Here is a 17,955-nt window from a genome sequence, read left to right as displayed (position 1 = left end):
TTTTTTTCATGTGTATTTTTAGAGATAATTTTATTTCCACATAAATGGTTTATAATCCTTTCAAACAACAGCTTGCATAAAAAGTAGTTGACAAAATCCACATTTTTCTAACGTATTCTTCATTTACGGTGCCTAATTATTCAAGTGCATCAGAAAAGCATCTAAACCCACCCGTAGGTTATGTCCAGTTACAAGTGCTTGGAACAAATTGAAAAATTCTATATGTATTTTAATGGAAATTCACTGTGACTTTTGTAAGTGTTTGCCTACAGGCAGAAACTTTGGAACCGATTGTGCTTGTATAGTGAGGGAGGTGTGTAATCATCACGCTTACAGTACTGCTGAGTAGTCTCCCAACCACTTTTATGGCACCTTTACGTTCTTAAACTGTGTTTTGTCTCTCTTATGTTAGTAGCCATTAATGAATTTATAGTTTGGGTTTGATGCCTTTTCTTTCTCTGGTCGATTGTAAAAGGTCTTGAAGGAGACGCTTCAAAACTGTTCTTGCCGCCTCCGCACAAATTATTTCTTTGGATTTTTATATCCTAAGATACAGATTGCTTTTTTGCACATGTGTTGCCTTCTGATCCTGTCCAGGATAAGGGCTTTTCCCAGCCTTTATGGAGGGCTTTCGCTGTAAATCACACGGGCTGGTCAAACAGTGGTGGCTGAGAAAGCTCTGTGCTCGTTGACTGGTTAAGACGCGTTTCATTTCATTTTTACGAAAAGAGGCCTCCTGGGCCACACTACTTCTTAGCTACTGAGTTAGCAGGGACAAAGCGCGATTTAAGAAATTGTAAGCTGACATGAAAGTGAAGGGATGACTGTTCAAGTTTGGGCATTAGCCGATACACAAAGAGTAATGAATAAAAACATGTATTTTCCAGGATGATTTTACTTTGATATCCAACAGTACAACAAGTGGGATGCTTATAGTTTCTCCTCTATATCAGCACCCTCCTCTATAAAGGAGCCTCATTACTAGAGGTGTTACCGTACATGACTGGGGCAGCCAATTACTGAATAAGGGGATAAAGACTCCACTGAGGGTGCAGAGAAAAACTTGGCGAAAAACGACCACTGTATGCATGAAGTCGAGCAGCAATAGTAAAGAAAACATGAAGTGAAACATCCAGCAACTCTAAATACAAAGTCAGAAAGAAAAACAAAGCTTTTAAAGGAAAATAAAAATGCAAATAAAGATCCTTGTCAGCAGAGAGGCTGGGCCTGGTTAGAGCTGATGTGCGGTGAGCGTTCTGGCGCACTATGGCTGCCGTCGCATCATCCAGGTGGGGCTGCACATTGGTGGTGGTAGAGGGGAGACCCCATTACCTGTAAAGCGCTTTGAGTGGAGTGTCCAGAAAAGCGCTATATAAGTGTAAGCAATTATTAATTATTATTATAACTACTGGGATGGGAGACCTCTAAGGAAAATCAGGCTTCTGCTGTTGACCAGCTGGTATAGTGGATCTGCAGGCACAGTAATAGCTTCTATGCATCACTCAGGTGGGTGCTGCACCTCAGTGGCGATGAGGTGGATCTCCTGGTATATGTGAAGTGCTTTTGGACTCTTTGGGCCGACCATGGCTGTACAAATGTAAATTGCTGTTATTAGTATCATAAAATTGCTTTAAAAAAGTTGTATATAAGGCCCTGGGGGTTCTTTCTGTGTTTGGGTTTTAATTCCAAGAGCCAAGCAAGGTATCTCTAATGAATCCAGCCTGTATTTAAATTGTTTTGTATACTCTGGCTTATGTACTGTATATGTGAGTATTTAAAAAGGAAAAAGATTCATCATGCTGAAATGCACATAAGGTGCGAATTGTAAACCCACAGACCATTAAGGACACAAAGATTCTCATTAGTATCTTGTTTAAACCTAAAATTAAGAAAGATCTTCTAATGGCAGTTTTACTGCGAAAGTCATTTGTCAATGTGTCCAGCGTACAGAGATGGGGTTTGTAGTGAATAACAAATGTGAACAAACTTATTCGAGTCCTGAAGTGCGTCCTGATATTGCATGGCATGCTAACACAGCACTATACAGCACACAAGATGTAATGGTTTGAAACGTAGCATTCATAGTTTTAAAGTTCAAGTGTTCAAGGAAAGTTAAAGGATTTATCAGAAATGAAACTTAATATTAGTATATACATGTCAAAGACAGCTGTTGTGATAACTTTTGTTATGGGGTTAATGTGTGAAAACATTGTTTGTGAAAAGACATTTTTGTATAAAACATTGAACAATGCTTCCGATAAATAAAATGGCTTACATTATTATTCTGCTTAGGAAAATTGAAATTTCCACATATTTCACTTTGTTATAGTGTAGTATAGATCACAAAGCACAAGCAGCTATTCTGTGTAGGCTATTAACAATATTACTGCCATCTCATCCATGCTCCTACACAGCAGTTGTGTTTAAAGAAAAACTTGCTTTAGTGTGTTTCCTATATTATTAAACGCTCAGAAAAATGAAACAAATGTAAATCAATACTTTGGACAGGAAATTTAAATGATCTTTTCCAGGATTCATACATATACATTGTCTATAACTTTAAATACAATTTTTTTGGTTGCAATAAATACTACAACAGCTTTATTTTAGTACTGGTGAGTTCATATCAGCATTAGAAACTCCATCAGACAGAATTATATCCTTGCTAATTGTCAGAATGGTCCCTGGAAGTCTTTGAAAGCACTTGGTTTGCTTCTGGAAAAAGCATACAGATCCTCTAAAATGTTGTTTCGTAGTTTTACCATTTAGCATAGTATTGTCTTCAGTGTGAGTAGTGATAATTCTATTCATTTTAGTTTTGCAATGTTAAGTTAGGAATTGTTTTCTTTACACTTTACTTAGGCTCAAGAGGGGTATCCAGTTCATTTGCATGAAGAAGTTACTTTATGAAACTTGTTTTGCTGTAAGAAAAATCAGTTTTAACTCTTAGGTTACTGTAATGTGACCAGATTTGCATCACTTATTGATTTAAATCTCAAACATCAGAATTCAGTGTCACCTAAAGCTGGGTAAACTGCTCAACTTCGTGACTAATCTCAGTTACATTAAGTTTTATTTAGATTTGAGCTGATGTTATTTATAGGTTGGTTTTTATAAGCATTCTTACCGAACATTTGACCAAATTGTTTTTTTTTTTAAATGACGCAGCGATGTAGGTTTTGTGGAATGTGAATTTCACATTTGCACTTGAGTGTGATGATCAACCTCTTTTATGAGCCAGACCTTTTGTGTTTTCTTATTTTCAGTTTTTGAACATAATTTTATATTTTAGACTCCTGAAAAGAAGCTCTCTGAGTCCTCAAGAGGAAGAAAAAGGAAGGCAGAAAATCAGACAGAAAGCAACCAAGGTGACTCTTTCACACTTCAGTTATCTCTCTTTATATAAATGCCAAATTGTGAGCTAAAATAAAGATGGCAATTTTCTTACTTTCTATTTTCTCTTCTTGTGGGACAGGAAAAGGTGTACGTGGGCCCAAAATCAGTGATTATTTCGATGTAAGTTGTCTGTTTTTTATGATTTAATGTTAAAGTGGGGCTCTCGTGTGTTACACTGGTGAATTTTTTACATTTAAATAATTCTTTGCTTTTTAGGATAAACTGGAAGAATATTAAATATTTATCAATTTATTTTAATATATCTGTTTCAAAAGAAATCTTAAAGTGCTTTATGTTACAAAGTAAACTTTTGAAATCAAAAGTAACATTTGCTGTTCTTGAATCATTGTTACATGAAGGATTTGTATTTCCTCCATTTGTTCCCATATTTATGTCTTATGAATGTGTATTTGTTTGGTTAAACTGTTAAGAGCAGATTTTTTTAAAGATATTTATGAAGTGTTGTAAGAAGGCATGACTTTTAATTTCCTGTTTGCACCAGTATATTCTGTATTCTGTTGATCTGGGTAAGCTGAAAATTGTTTGCATGTTTACACAGAAGCTGAAGGATGAGTGATTCAGGAAACTGAGTTTTGAACAAAACGCAGTGTGCCTTATTCACGCAAGCCCCCCCAAAAAATGATTTCCAATTTTGCACAAAGTAGAGGAAGTTGTCATTTGTTTTTTTTCCTTACATCGATCATCTCTGGACAGTTGCAGGGAGGGAATGGATCCAGTCCAGTGAGGGGCGTGCCTCCTGCAATCCGCTCGCCTCAGAACTCGCACTCACATTCCACTCCCGGCTCCAATGTGAGTCCCACCACTCATTCTGCGCTCCTGGGCAGAAGTGAAGTGCACCATGAGCGCACGTTATAGCAGTGCTGATCAATCCGTTTCTGCCACTGAGACTCGAATTGAGAAATCTAGGATGCCTATGTCTTCTACTTTTTAGACTCATTCCCTACTTCTAAGAATGTCTGATCCATTCTTTTTGGGTACAGATAATGTTTTGGACATACTTTCTGCGTATGAAAAATAAATAATGTAGTATAAATATTTCTAAGTTCTAAGTTGGGGAATAAAGCTGATTTTTTTTCTTTCTCTGGTAATAGAGATTGTTTTTTTTTCAAGTCTATTGAAAGTGTGCTAAATCTATTTCTGTTTTCTTTCAGATTAGACAAAATAGCCCGTCCCCTACTAGTCTGACTTTCGTGGACCATATGGTAGTACATCCAAAACAGTTATCCATAAAATGTGTTCAGGTAATTGGGAACAAAATCACCTTTTAAATATATATTTTTTTAACTTCAGTGTGCAAATGACAGAACGGTTGTAAAAATGTTTTTTATTTCTTTGCAGACGGACCTGACAGTGCTGAAGTTAGCTGCCCTTGAAAGTAATAAGAATTTGGACCTAGAAAAAAAAGAAGGGAGGATAGATGATTTGCTTAGGGTAAGGAAACAATGGTATCTGTTATTTAAAAAAATAAAAAAAAGCTTGAACTCAATTCAAGAGAGTGTATATTCTGCATTTGTAGAAGATGGAAAAAATGCGTTCTCTAGATCTAGTTTTTGAATAGAAATCATTCATTTTTAAGTATTGGTTCAAAAAAAGGAATTTATTTTGCTGTTACCTTTAAAATTAAGCATTAGAATATTATAAGACTGAAATGGTTGTAAGAAGGATTTTGGCTTGGTTGCTTTGGCTTGAAATGCAAAATTTGTAATGTGTGTTTTAAATTCAGTGCTCAAATTTAAATTTAAATTTCAGCACAGCATTTCAGTGTGTTTAAATTTCAGTAACAAAATAGTTTTTGATGCATGACACATTGCATTTCTGGAATGATGCTCTTAAATTTGTTTTAACATTGTTATCTTTCTCCCACAGGCAAATTGTGATCTCAGGAGACAAATAGACGAACAACAGAAATTACTTGAAAAGTATAAGGAACGCCTAAATAAATGCATCACCATGAGCAAAAAATTGCTGATTGAAAAGGCAGGTGTACTGCTCCTCAAAATTCTTGATTGCACAGCAAACATGAAAACACCGATACAGTGACTGCACATAAGCATTAATACAAAATTGAAAATGCTTCAGAAAATGAGATGGAAAAGATGTTAATTGCTTTAGAGAAACAGAACCCATGTTTAAAAAACGTTTCATTTAGAAAGGAAGATAGCATCCATATTTGTCTTTAACTTGAATGAACATTGAGAAAATTGAAGAAATTGTATACTTTTAATCAACCTAAAAAGCAATGGGTTATGGTATGGTGTAACCTGTGGCATAAGCGGTCTTCATTGGGATTGCACAAAGATTCCAATTAAGTGAAAGTTTTATCAGCCTGTCCTAGATAATGTCATTGAGAGGGACCAGAATACCCACTGAAGCAGTACTTTTCTATGGGCTTAATCAACACCTTGAAGAATACACTAATCTTGAAAGTGGAGGTGGTTTTCAATCTTAGAGCAGTAGTCGGAATTTCAAATCAGTATTTCTTAATCGCTAAACTAAGCAGTTTATTTTTTAAAGTATTTTGTAGCTACAAAAGTAAAAATCACTCTGGTCTTACAAAAATGGATCTTTAGTTTACCGCTAGCATCTCCTAATCTAACAGGTAAGCTGTTCACCTGTGTTATTTAACTGTATTATACTTTTCCATCCTGTATGACAGTTTGGACAGAGGTGCTGATGGTATACCATAGTAGTGAGCCATTTCCCCCCCCTATTTCCTTTCTAACGAATCCTGCTTGGAACCCAGGAGTGTCCAGACCTTGTCCTGGAGGGCTGGGGTGTCTTTGAGTGTTCTAGACATTTTTACAGCACTAGTAACAGCTGGTAAAGTTTAATTAATCCAAGTAAGTCAGTACTGAGCTGCTTTAGGTAAAGAGCTGAGCTGGGAAGAAAACGTGAAGATATACCAAGAGACACCTCTTTTCTGACCACTTTTCCTGTGCTACATTTCTTTCATGGAGTAACAGTAGTGCAACCACAGTTGAGCCTACGCTATAAGGCTGACAACTGATCTGGTTCATGACCTCTACTTCCACAGACATTTTTGTTTTATCCTGTCCTAAGGAATTATTATTTGTAGTGAAAACTCGGTACAGGACCAAAGTAATGCTTCATGTATTAACTTTGTTTACAGATTAGTTTATTTTTCCTTTTCTTGGAATAGCTGGTAAATTTAAATTACTCCACTCTCTTTTTCAGAGTACGCAGGAAAAGCAGGCATGTAGGGAGAAGAGTATGCAGGACAGGTTGCGACTTGGCCATTTCACCACAGTCCGGCATGGGGCTTCGTTCACAGAGCAGTGGACAGATGGCTTTGCCTTTCAAAATCTTGTAAAGTGAGTGCTGCCATTTTCCAAACGTGACTAATATGTTTTGTTATAAGTGCCATAGAAATGCTAAAAATTATTGATATATTTCATTGAAAGATGTATTTTCTGTAAAGTTCTGTACACATTTTGTAAAGAAAAGTCAGTTCTGAAGGTGTTAGTTTTCAGGCATTTTATTCCACATACTACCTTCATAGACAATAATGAAAATGCGCTAGTTTAAAGGATCCTTTTAATTGCTGCATGTCTCTGCAAAAATAAAGCTTAAGCAGCAGTCACTTTAGACATTGTGAAAATTTGCAAATGTCACTTGCCTTGCCACTTAAACATTAAAGTGAGGATAATGCTGAGTCTAGTGGTTTTTCTGAGAATGAATCTTGTCTATCCTGACTTTTTCTCTTTGCTTTCCTATGTCAGAAATAAGTAAAAATGTTACTAAGCATTTTACTTTAGCACACTTTTAGGTGATATCTAGCACTTGATTGTTTGTGTCTTCCTGATTTAATATCGTAAGTGTAGCATGTGTATGTACTAACACATGAAATAACAGTACTTAAAATAGATAAGAATAACAATTCATATATGTACCTGACTTCTGGAAGTCCCAGGATAAATCTTATTATTATCATGTTCATAGACTATTAAAATCTGCACCGTGTAGAGTTATGGTTGGTCAAAGTAACATTAGGATTGAAATTGTTTCCCAGGCAACAGGAATGGATAAATCAACAGAGAGAGGAAATTGAAAGGCAGAGAAAGCTATTAGCCAAGAGGAAACCTCCAACGACAAACAACTCTCAGACCCCAACCACAAATTCTGAGCCAAAGCAGAGGAAGACCAAGGCAGTGAATGGTGCAGAGAACGATCCTTTCCTCAAACCCAGCCTACCTCAGCTGTAAGCACTGTTTCTGGTGTTATTGATGTTGCGGTTCTAATGAACCTTAAGCTTTCTTTGTTACACGTATCACAATGTCCTTGAGGGTAATTAGAAGGTAAAGTTCTTGGCACTAAAATTCTTTCACAGGTTTTGGACAAAAATATTGGAAACGCCAGCATGTGTAACATAACGGGGCATTGTGCCAGTATGGTGTGTACGCAGCCTGAAATGGTCTACCGGCGTCCAAAATTCTGCAGGAGGGGTGTGGCGCCAGTCTTTCACAAGAAAGTCAATTAACTTGCTTGATGGAGGTGGAAGACACTTGTCTCTGGCATCTTTCCAGAATATTGTATTAACATTTTATTGGGTACATATCTGATGGCTGAGAAGGCCCTGACGTATGGATAACATCAGTGTCACGCTCATCAAACTACTGGGCCACCGTACATGCACTGCCTATGGGGGCAATGTCACCCCTCCTGGCTGGAAAGAAATGCTACAACATGGAGTAAAGATGATCACTCAGTATGTTTAAATAGGGATTAGCATTGACCTTGCCTTCTTAGAGAGTGAATGCACCCAAACCAAGCCAGGAAAATGTGTCCCACAACATTATGGGACTACCAGAATCCCTCACAGTTGCAGTCAAGCACTCTCACAGTGCTGTAGAGATGATGAGATGCATTTGTCTGTCTGTGAAGTAAATGCAGGAGGATGAGTCGTTTTATTCATCCCATTTCGTCATGACCTGCTCGTGAGTCCAGTGCCTGTGCTCTTTGTGCCACTGGACTTGCAAGCACACGCTGTCGTGTTGGTGGGTGGATCCTGTACTACAACCCGACTGCGGTATCCCGTTCTATCAAGTTCTTGGCGTATTGTCTCTGATGCAACATGCCACTCCCATATCCCATAGTGGCTCTGTGGCTAAGCATCTGAGCCTGTGGCTGGAAAGTTGACGGTTCAAATCCCGCGGCTGGTGGAGGAATCCTACTCTGTTGGGCCCCTGAGCAAGGCCCTTAACCCCAGCTGTTCCAGGGGTGCCATATAAATGGCTGACCCTGCGCTCTGACCCCAAGCTTCTCTCTCCCCGTCTGTGTGCCCGTGTGTCTGCTGGAGAGCAAGCTGGGATATGCGAAAAGACAAATTCCTAAAGCAAGAAATTGTATATGGCCAATTAAGTGATCTTGTCTTATCATTAATGGTTAAGATAAAACAATGTAATTCCGCTCTTTCTTGAAAAGCGCCTATAATAGTAAAGTACTGTTTTATTATTGTGTATTTTATTAATGTTTTTCCCATTCTATGTTTTTATTTTCTCTTTAAAGGTTGACAGTAGCTGAGTACCACGAACAGGAAGAAATCTTCAAACTCAGACTAGGTCATCTCAAAAAGGTCAGAATCCAGCAAGTGTTAATATTGTATTGATTGGTGACGTTTCATATAAACACAGTCCTAGAATCCAGAAAACAAAAGCTTCCATTTCCTTGAAACTGTGAAACTTCTTTGTAAAAGGTTTCTTTCATCCTGTGCTAAGAATTCATTGTTTTGTCCTCTTTAAATAACTATTTTATAGAAATTCTATTTTTTCTAAATCACTTAAAGGACAGCCCCAGTCAATAGCTGTCGGGTGAACCATTAAGATGTGTGAAGATTAGTTTTTGATGAATGGCCTCATATTGTGGTTGTTAGTAAGCGCTTTCTGTTTCCAAATTTTAGGAAGAAGCTGAAATCCAAGCTGAACTTGAACGTCTTGAGAGAGTCCGCAATCTTCATATACGGGAATTGAAAAGAATAAATAATGAAGATAATTCCCAGTAAGTCACAAAGTGTTTCGCTTACAGTTTGAGTGTCTGAGTTATGCATACATTTCACTGCTGAAGAAATATTCTCTTTTGATATTACAGATTTTTTTAAAAAAATGCTTATTACATCAAATTACTTTTCAGCTCTGTCATTTTTTAAAATAAAAGCAGCGTTCTTGAAATTTGTGAGATCATGGTAAGTAGGTAACAATGTTCAAAATTATTGACTAGGTTCTGATAGGTTCCTATCATCTTTCACTTCTATCATTGTAGGTTGTTTAAATCCATATTAAAACCTGCTACATGTCCGTGCCTCTTTCCAATTTTAAAGCGGTGCACAAAAAGTTTTTTTTGGGTCCCAGTTAATAATTAGGTGAACCCTTTATAATGATATACAATAGGGTGTTGTGAAAGCATGCTTGATTTCTTCTTCGAGTCTAATTTAGGAGGGTGAAAGTGATATGGAAGCTCTTGAGGAGCTCAAGCTGCAGAGGCACTCAACCGGAGTGGAACATGAGCTTTGTGGCACATCCATTGTCAGTCTGAGTCATTAGTCGACTGTGACCAGGATTTCCCAATTGATGGCCAGTCAGTCACAAGAGAAAAGCATGACTCAGAACTCTTTCTACTCTAGGCCCTGGGGGAATCGCTGTGAAACATGGGCGTTTCCAGCATGGGGTCATGGCAGTAACGCCAAGGTGTTTCACAATTTGGAAGAGATGTAAAGAAAAATTAGGAGATTTCATTTTTTTTATGCAGCTTGCTAATGGTGCTTAATTACTTTCATGACTGAAAAGGCTAATGGGCAGTAGTTTCATAATGACTGATTGGTTGAAGTAGAATCCTTTTTAGAACTAATTTGTCAAAAAGATGGGTAGAGCAAGAATTAAAAAAAAATGCACAAGTAAATCCATGCCATTCTTGTTTTTAAGGTTTAAGGATCATCCCACTTTGAACGAGAGGTATCTATTATTGCATCTTCTGGGAAGAGGAGGCTTTAGTGAAGTATATAAGGTATGCTGACTTAGAACCGTCATGTTGAATTAAATCTTTTTTCTAAATTTAAGAGGTCATGTGACAGAATTAATGGAAATTTTGTTTATACTTCTATTAAAAGTGCCATATCTATTGAATCATTTATTTTTTTTAGAAAAAACAAGTTTCACAAGCCTAGGTTAATGGGGAAGTATCTGTTTTTAAAATTAAATGTATTTTTAAAAATCGGTTTGAGTAAATTTCCATTTGTTCATTGGTGCTGCTTTAAAGGGGAACTTCAGTCCCCGTTTCTCGGGCTGGTTATTAAATCTTGGTAACAAAATGAATAAATTGACGGCCTCGCAAAATTTGACAAATTCCGAATTATGCACAAAATTGTTCCCACGGAAATGTTCTAACCTCATGTGCATGCCGAGTTAACAAGCAAGTAGTATTTGTTGGCAAAACCGTCTCAAAATCGAGGGCAATATATCTATCGGGTTAAGAGAGATGTGTGCTGCTTTACAATACGGTTGCATAATGGTCACCACACGTTTTGTTGCCTCGTTCTGAATCCCAGAATATGCTGCTGTGCGTACCTGGAAATTTCAGCGGTTTTGTGATGTAAACTGGAGGTTTTACTTGTTACTGTGTACATTTGTCTTTCATTGTAGTTTGAAATGCACCTGTCAAAGCCAATTCTTTTAACCGCGAAATAAAAAAAATAGTGTTGCAGTTCCCCTTTCACGTGCACAAATTTAGTTTGTAGCCTTTAGATCCAATCCTAGACCACAAAGTACTGTAACGTGACTCATCAGGGTGGGCAGAAACTTTAGGGTGTTTGGATGAGAAGCAGCAGAGGCAATGTAAGAAAGCAGTCATTCCCTCTGTCCATTTCTGCTCTGATGCCTAATAAGACTTCCCATCTTGTTCTTCAGACACCTTGTATGTAGTAGCATCTGTCAGGCGCATCGTGTGAGACTCCTTTGAAGCGCATCGTAATATCCATTTTCTGATTAAGCTATGAAATCTTTTTCTTGACACCCCCTTTTCACTAGGCCTTTGACCTGTTTGAACAACGGTACGCCGCAGTGAAGATCCATCAACTCAATAAAAACTGGAGAGAAGAGAAAAAGGAAAACTATCACAAGTATGTCGCTCTGCGGCGATGTTTCAACAGATCCTTGCAATAGATTTAGCGGTGACATGGGCCTACAAACACCTTTATGAAATCTTCATGAGATAACATGCATAAAAACCGCATAGTTAGTAAAGTTCCACACACGCATGCTGGGACCACAGCTACTGAACTGCCTGTGTCTTAAATGTCAGTTCTCCAGTACATGGAGTTCTGTTCTGTGCCTCATTGTGAACCCTAACACATAATTGTGCCCCCACAATAATATTTTCACAAATCATTGAAAAGGTTTATGTGGGTTGTTATATTATGTAACAGTGTTTATGAAAGTGTTATAATGGTGTTACACAATTCTTTTCAAAGAAAACATTGCAGATGATATCTTTCTGAGTATAACTTATGAATGTAAAAAATACTTGGGTGTTGTAAAAACCATAGCATTTACTATATATTTTGCTACACATTTACTTTATAAAGGCACATGTCCTAGGCTACATTGTACACCTTTTTGGTCCTTTACATTTTATTCTCATTATTGTAGCTTTTGTTGTTTTTTCTGTCCTGTTTTGTTGTTTTTAATGGTTCCTGTTTTGAATAGCCCTGTCTTGAAACCTACGCTGGTTATATTATGATCTCACCGTATAGCTTGCTGTTGGGGCCCTGAGTAACATGGTTGTGTTCACATTTCAGACATGCCTGTCGAGAATATAGAATTCACAAGGAGTTAGATCATCCTAGAATAGTGAAGTTGTATGACTATTTCTCTCTGGACACTGACACGTAAGTAATGTGTAGTAGTCTAAGCAATTATTATTTTTAGAATTATTGCCTTTTCATTTGTTTTTGCTGGTGTTGATGTAGTAGCCAGTCTTTTTTAGAATCAATGCTTTTGGGGATTTTGAAAAAAGCAATATTACAATTATTGTTAAAGCATATAAATTGTCTGTACTCATTATTTAGTAAAAAAAAGTCGACTAGGTGACTTTTACCTTTGTAGCACTTTGTATGCCTGTAGCTCAGTTTTTGAGTACATTTATGTGAATTTTGTAGCTCAGACTTTTTAGAGATCAAGTTTGCAAGTTTAAAGTCAAAGTTTCTTTGTAGCTGATCAGTGTTTTCCATCTGCAGGTTTTGTACAGTGTTAGAATACTGTGAAGGCAATGACTTAGACTTCTACTTGAAACAGCATAAGCTAATGTCTGAGAAAGAAGCCAGATCAATTGTCATGCAGATTGTGAATGCACTACGATACCTGAATGAAATCAAGCCACCTATCATACACTATGATCTTAAGCCAGGTACGTACAAGTGGGAACTTTTTTTTTCCTGTCTGAACCAAATAAACCATAGGACAGGTTAATAGTAATACAGTGTTTCCATTCAATAGTAGTTTTTCTGAGTGGAAGTCACTAGACTATTTTGGTGTTGGGGTGTCACTTGGTACTCTGGGCTGTACTCAAGTGTGCAAATGTCCTTGTATTGTATTAGATGTGTCATCACTTAACATCAGTTCGAAAGTATTGATCTGCATTTGATATACAGCTTATCTATGTGCCACTCCCAACACCCAGTTTTCCTTGATATTTATGTTCGTATTAATACTGGATTCTTCTTAAAAGGTAACATCCTGCTTGTTGATGGGACAGCCTGTGGCGAGATCAAAATTACAGACTTTGGTCTATCCAAAATCATGGACGACGATAATTATGGCGTAGATGGGATGGATTTAACATCACAAGGAGCTGGCACCTACTGGTAAAGATATGAGACTGCATTCCAAAAAGCACTGATAAGTATTGGGCAAAAGCTACTACCGGTATCTATATTAAAGGCTGACTTGTAGGTCAGCAGAGCTCGAGCCACTGTGTGTTGACCGAGTGTTGATTATGGACACAGCCAGACTGGGGGAGAAAAGGGTTTTGGGGGGATGCTCTGAAGTTAGTGAAGGCCCCCTGTGGTCTCCATGCCCTCCTGTACTAGAAAGTCTTTACTTGCAAGCACGATCACATGTTCAGGGAGCATCTCCAGCTTTTTTCAGATATAGGGTCTCTCTAACTCTGTGTAGTTTAGAAGCTGTTGTAGTGTTTTACTTATATTCTTTCTGTGTAAACTGGGACTTTTATATGATATGGTGGCATTTTGCATGCATTGTTAAAGAATGATGATTGTGTAAATTCACTTAGGAGCATTGCTGTATTGCTAAATGAGAGCATTCACTTTTTTTAAATACAAGCATCTGAACAAGCTGATGGTTTTCTATGTAATAATGAAAATGAATTATGTTTTTAGGTACCTGCCCCCTGAGTGTTTTGTAGTTGGCAAGGAACCTCCCAAGATCTCCAACAAGGTTGATGTGTGGTCTGTCGGAGTCATTTTTTTCCAGTGTCTGTATGGAAGAAAGGTATTTGGAACTTTGCTAATGTTCTTGAAACAGCATTTTTGATTAAGTGTATTTCAAATACCTGACACATTTTTGTGCTTTTCTTTCAGCCATTTGGCCACAACCAGTCTCAGCAGGATATCTTGCAGGAAAACACAATATTAAAAGCTACTGAAGTTCAGTTTCCGGTCAAGCCAGTTGTTAGCAGTGAAGCAAAGGTGAAGTGTTTTAATTTGATGTTTGTTTTAATTATGACCTTACTACTTGTTACATATACACACTAAAGATAATTAATCAGTGAAGACTGTTACTTCAAGATTATAATCTACCGTGGTGTATGTATCCCAATTACTACAATGCCAAATGTCACTTTTTCTAAACACTAGACGTTTAGTGTTAAAACTAATTAAGTTTGTGAATTACCATTATTTTAATATAAGTTTACAGTAAATCGTATTTAAGTGAAGTGTTATTTTAAGAACTACAAACAGCAGATTAAGCCAAGGTCAATGTGCCGATACTGACTTCTTTCAGTCTGCTTTATTTTGTGCCTGTGCTGACATCTAGTGGACAAAGGGCATGTGAATGTGCACCACATTTATATGTACTGTAATCATCCAAAAACGCTACAGAGGATATGCCATAGTTTACCCTCTAATACATCTGATTTTAATTTGAGAGTAGTGGCTGAGTTGCCATTTTCTGTACTGTAGTTTTGTATGAAGGGCTGAAATGAGCTGGTAACAAACTAGGACAAGGGGTGCTGCATATTCAAGATGCGGATGGTCTCTCAAACTGCATGAAATTGTCTACTTTTAAGGAGACCATTTGATTCATATTGCTCTTGCATCTTGCTGGCTAGTAGTTAATGGAAGCTGCGCCTTGCAGTTTTGTTTAATGATGAAAGGTGTTCATATTTCATTTCCATCTTTGTTCCAGGCCTTTATAAGACGTTGCTTGGCATACCGAAAGGAGGATCGGTTTGACGTTCACCAGCTGGCTAGTGATTCCTACCTTCTTCCTCACATGAGGAGATCAAATTCTTCAGGGAATTTGCACATGGGAGGCTCAGGTCCTCCTGTGCCTCCCTCTTCGAGCATTATTTCCTACTGAGGATCTCTCCTGGCGACTGAAGTCTGGTGTGATGTTCTGAGCAGCTTTCTCCTGCTGGACGTGGGAGTACGTGTAGGAAAAGAGTCGCCTGTGCGTGTTTGAAATGTCTGGGGCCCCGGCAGTAGTTTTGGGATTTGAGAAGAATGGGACTGCACTAGCCCCCTGCTTGTACTGCACTGAGGTGGATTCAGGTGACTCCACAGAAGAGGGGGAAGGGGGCGACATTGGTTTCAAAGCTGAGGACGTTTCGCAGGTAAAGAACTCTAGAGCACTGCGATAAAAACAGCCTGACATGGGACTAGTAACTTGAATTCTGTTGCTGGTTGGTTGAACAGTGCCGGATATGGCACAAAAACTTGACACAGGAGGCAAAAGGGAGAAGTGGCAGTCTGCAGTTTAGATTAAGTGAAATTAAGCCTGCCTGGACATGAATGATAGAACTGCTAGAGTTTATTTAATGAACTGTTGTCCCGTAGTTTTGACTGCATAATTCTAGTTCAGTAGCATTTCCTTTAACATCATGGCGGTTGTGTTCTTGTTGGTTTCTAACAAAAGCACTTGCTTTTAGTTTGTATTCTTGGGTTTCAGCCATTAAATAGCCATGGGACTTACCTGATAAAATGTGAGTGAGCAGGTTACAGCTGGCATTATTTATGCCCAGGCAGAATCATATTTGCAGAATGCACAGAAAGTAACCAAATGTTGACAAACAGCAATGTACAGTATCCTATGCAGGATGATTTTAAAAATCCCTCTTAGAAAACAACAATTGTATATTTATTGTACAGATTTCAATTTCAGTTATTCTTAAATTTCAGCAGTTAAATTCTGTACAAAGTGTTAAAAAGAAATCTGCTTTTTTTTCTTACTGGAAATTCTTTTTTATGTCTCCTGGATTATTTTCATTTGCTGCTATTGATGTTGCTTTTATTTTTAATAAAGCAGGCTGTATGATCTACTTGAGGTACAAATTGTACAGTTAAAAAAAATAACAAAACCAAGGCATGTTATAACTGATTTATTAGGGGACAATTCTTAAAAAGTAAGAGGCCATTGTGCTTTTTGGCAAATAGGCTGTTTAGGTGTCTGTCCTAGGTGATCATTCCCTTAGAGGTGGCGATATCCAGCTGCCTGCTGGGAAATTATGCTGTAGTTTAAAGTGTCTTGTATGGCACCTCTTCAGTCTGGCACTAATAAAGTTTAGTACTTTTTCTTCTTAATCTGCTAAGAAGCCATTGCTGTGAAATTACAAAGAATGCCTTGTCCAGCACAATCCAGTAACTCTGTACATGGTAAATCTGTTCTGTACATTATCCTCGTCGATGTCATGTCCATGATACTGAATGAGTGCTTGTTTGTAATTTCTGCAAAGGTGATCCTGTTGCTGCAGGGTTCACTTTAATGTTCAGAAGATAAGCTTTTGCTAATGTTTTTGATGTTGCAAGCTTTTTTTTCCACTGTACATACAAACAGAATAACTGTCTCTGAAGGTGCTGCTGAAATTGTAGAGAATGTAGCCAAAAGAGTAATAAACATTAAAAAAATTTGATTTTAATACATCATTGCTTCATGTGTTTTTGGATACTAAGTTGATTTTACTGTGGGGTGTGAAGGGTAATTTCAGAATTTCAGAATTTCAGGAGCAAGAGTTTTGAGACAACAGTAATGCTTTTTTATACTGTGTAGGTTTTTAAGATTGGGTGTGAAAAAATAATGAAGACCTGGAAGAATTTTATATTCACTTGGGCCAAATAGTCTTTTGCACTGTACAAGCAGTTTTTGGCTTGTGTGTCTTGGGATCATGTGCAAATGAAGATTGAATTGAATGGTTCTTGTAGGTTTTACTTGTATTGTTCTGAACCTATGAGCACTTAGAACATAAAGAAATAACATCACCATAGCCAGATATGCACCTTGTTACTTTAAGATATATTGTGAGTGGGCTAAGTTGGTTTTAATTTACAAATAAAATTGAAGTCACTGCATTAAACATGACCCTTTAAACAGCTTTTTTGCAAAGGTTTGATTTCTTAATACCCTGTGAGTTTTATACCATAACATTTCTGTATATGTTTTCGTTGTTTTGTGCCACCCTTGAACCAGTCCCCATTTGTCATCACAACAATACTGGTGTTTTTTTCTAATTGACATTAACATTAATCATATACTACTGTATTAAAATTCCAAATGTGCTGGTTAGAACAGCTAGTTATTAAAAACAAGAAACTATTTTATTGCATTGTCTGCTTGTCCACAAGGTGGCATATTGCTTTAGTTCAGTATTCCTACTAATGTCCCATGTTAACACCAGACAGGGTGTGTGCCCAACAGACATTTTGATCTCTAGGAATGAAAAGGTGAACTTGAAACTGTTTTGCAGTGCTGAATGAGATAAAAGGTTTTTCAAATCCGAGTTTTATCTCCTAATGTTTCAGCATAATTTACATACCTAAACTGCATAATTATTGCATATAACTGGTCATATAAGAGTGTGTATAAGGTGATACGAAATGAGGGGATACTTGTACAGTGTTGAATCTTTCAGTGTAATATTAAATAGAAAATGTGGTCTTAGAGGCTGTGCACAGTTTTAATTATATTACTTATGAAATGTAAAAAGCTTTTTTTTCATCATTATGGCTGTCTTCCAATATTGTAAATGGTTTTTAGGACTATGTTTTCTTCTCAGGGAGCACTAAAATGTAATGACTTACTCACATGAAGATTTAGTCCATCATCTTGAACTCTGCAGAATAATTTCTTCATAGGTGGCCAATAAATCAGTTCCCTGGGTTTTTGGAATTAAATTGAACTTATTAATCTATTCTGTTTTGTAAGAGGCTGAAGTCCTTTTAAGTATGTTTAATTCAGATGACACCATAAAGAACTGGACTGCAAGAGTATGCAGTAAAGTTCAACATTGTTTAAA

At 37.3% G+C, this 17,955-nt stretch overlaps 1 protein-coding gene across 9 annotated transcripts in view; it reads left to right on the top strand.

Moving 5' to 3' along the window:
• The window catches only part of tlk1a (tousled-like kinase 1a), a 49,149-nt gene extending 32,564 nt beyond the window's left edge, over window positions 1-16,585 (top strand). For all 9 annotated transcript variants that reach the window (XM_015358929.2, XM_015358927.2, XM_006636519.3 and 6 more), the window contains 18 exons: window positions 3,293-3,368; window positions 3,476-3,516; window positions 4,111-4,206; window positions 4,569-4,658; window positions 4,756-4,848; window positions 5,284-5,394; window positions 6,613-6,749; window positions 7,448-7,636; window positions 8,944-9,010; window positions 9,335-9,432; window positions 10,353-10,434; window positions 11,454-11,545; window positions 12,224-12,313; window positions 12,662-12,831; window positions 13,153-13,288; window positions 13,823-13,934; window positions 14,024-14,131; window positions 14,853-16,585. In XM_015358929.2, the coding sequence (XP_015214415.1) occupies window positions 3,293-3,368; window positions 3,476-3,516; window positions 4,111-4,206; window positions 4,569-4,658; window positions 4,756-4,848; window positions 5,284-5,394; window positions 6,613-6,749; window positions 7,448-7,636; window positions 8,944-9,010; window positions 9,335-9,432; window positions 10,353-10,434; window positions 11,454-11,545; window positions 12,224-12,313; window positions 12,662-12,831; window positions 13,153-13,288; window positions 13,823-13,934; window positions 14,024-14,131; window positions 14,853-15,026 (1,962 nt within the window). In that variant the 3' untranslated portion in view covers window positions 15,027-16,585. The remainder of the gene's footprint in view (window positions 1-3,292; window positions 3,369-3,475; window positions 3,517-4,110; window positions 4,207-4,568; window positions 4,659-4,755; window positions 4,849-5,283; window positions 5,395-6,612; window positions 6,750-7,447; window positions 7,637-8,943; window positions 9,011-9,334; window positions 9,433-10,352; window positions 10,435-11,453; window positions 11,546-12,223; window positions 12,314-12,661; window positions 12,832-13,152; window positions 13,289-13,822; window positions 13,935-14,023; window positions 14,132-14,852) is intronic.
• The last annotated feature ends 1,370 nt before the right edge of the window (window positions 16,586-17,955 follow it).

Source organism: Lepisosteus oculatus, chromosome 12 (genome assembly GCF_040954835.1).
Source record: "Lepisosteus oculatus isolate fLepOcu1 chromosome 12, fLepOcu1.hap2, whole genome shotgun sequence".
NCBI lineage: Eukaryota > Metazoa > Chordata > Actinopteri > Semionotiformes > Lepisosteidae > Lepisosteus > Lepisosteus oculatus.
The sequence above is the reverse complement of the archived record's forward strand: the minus strand, read 5'-3'. Positions and strand labels throughout refer to the sequence as shown.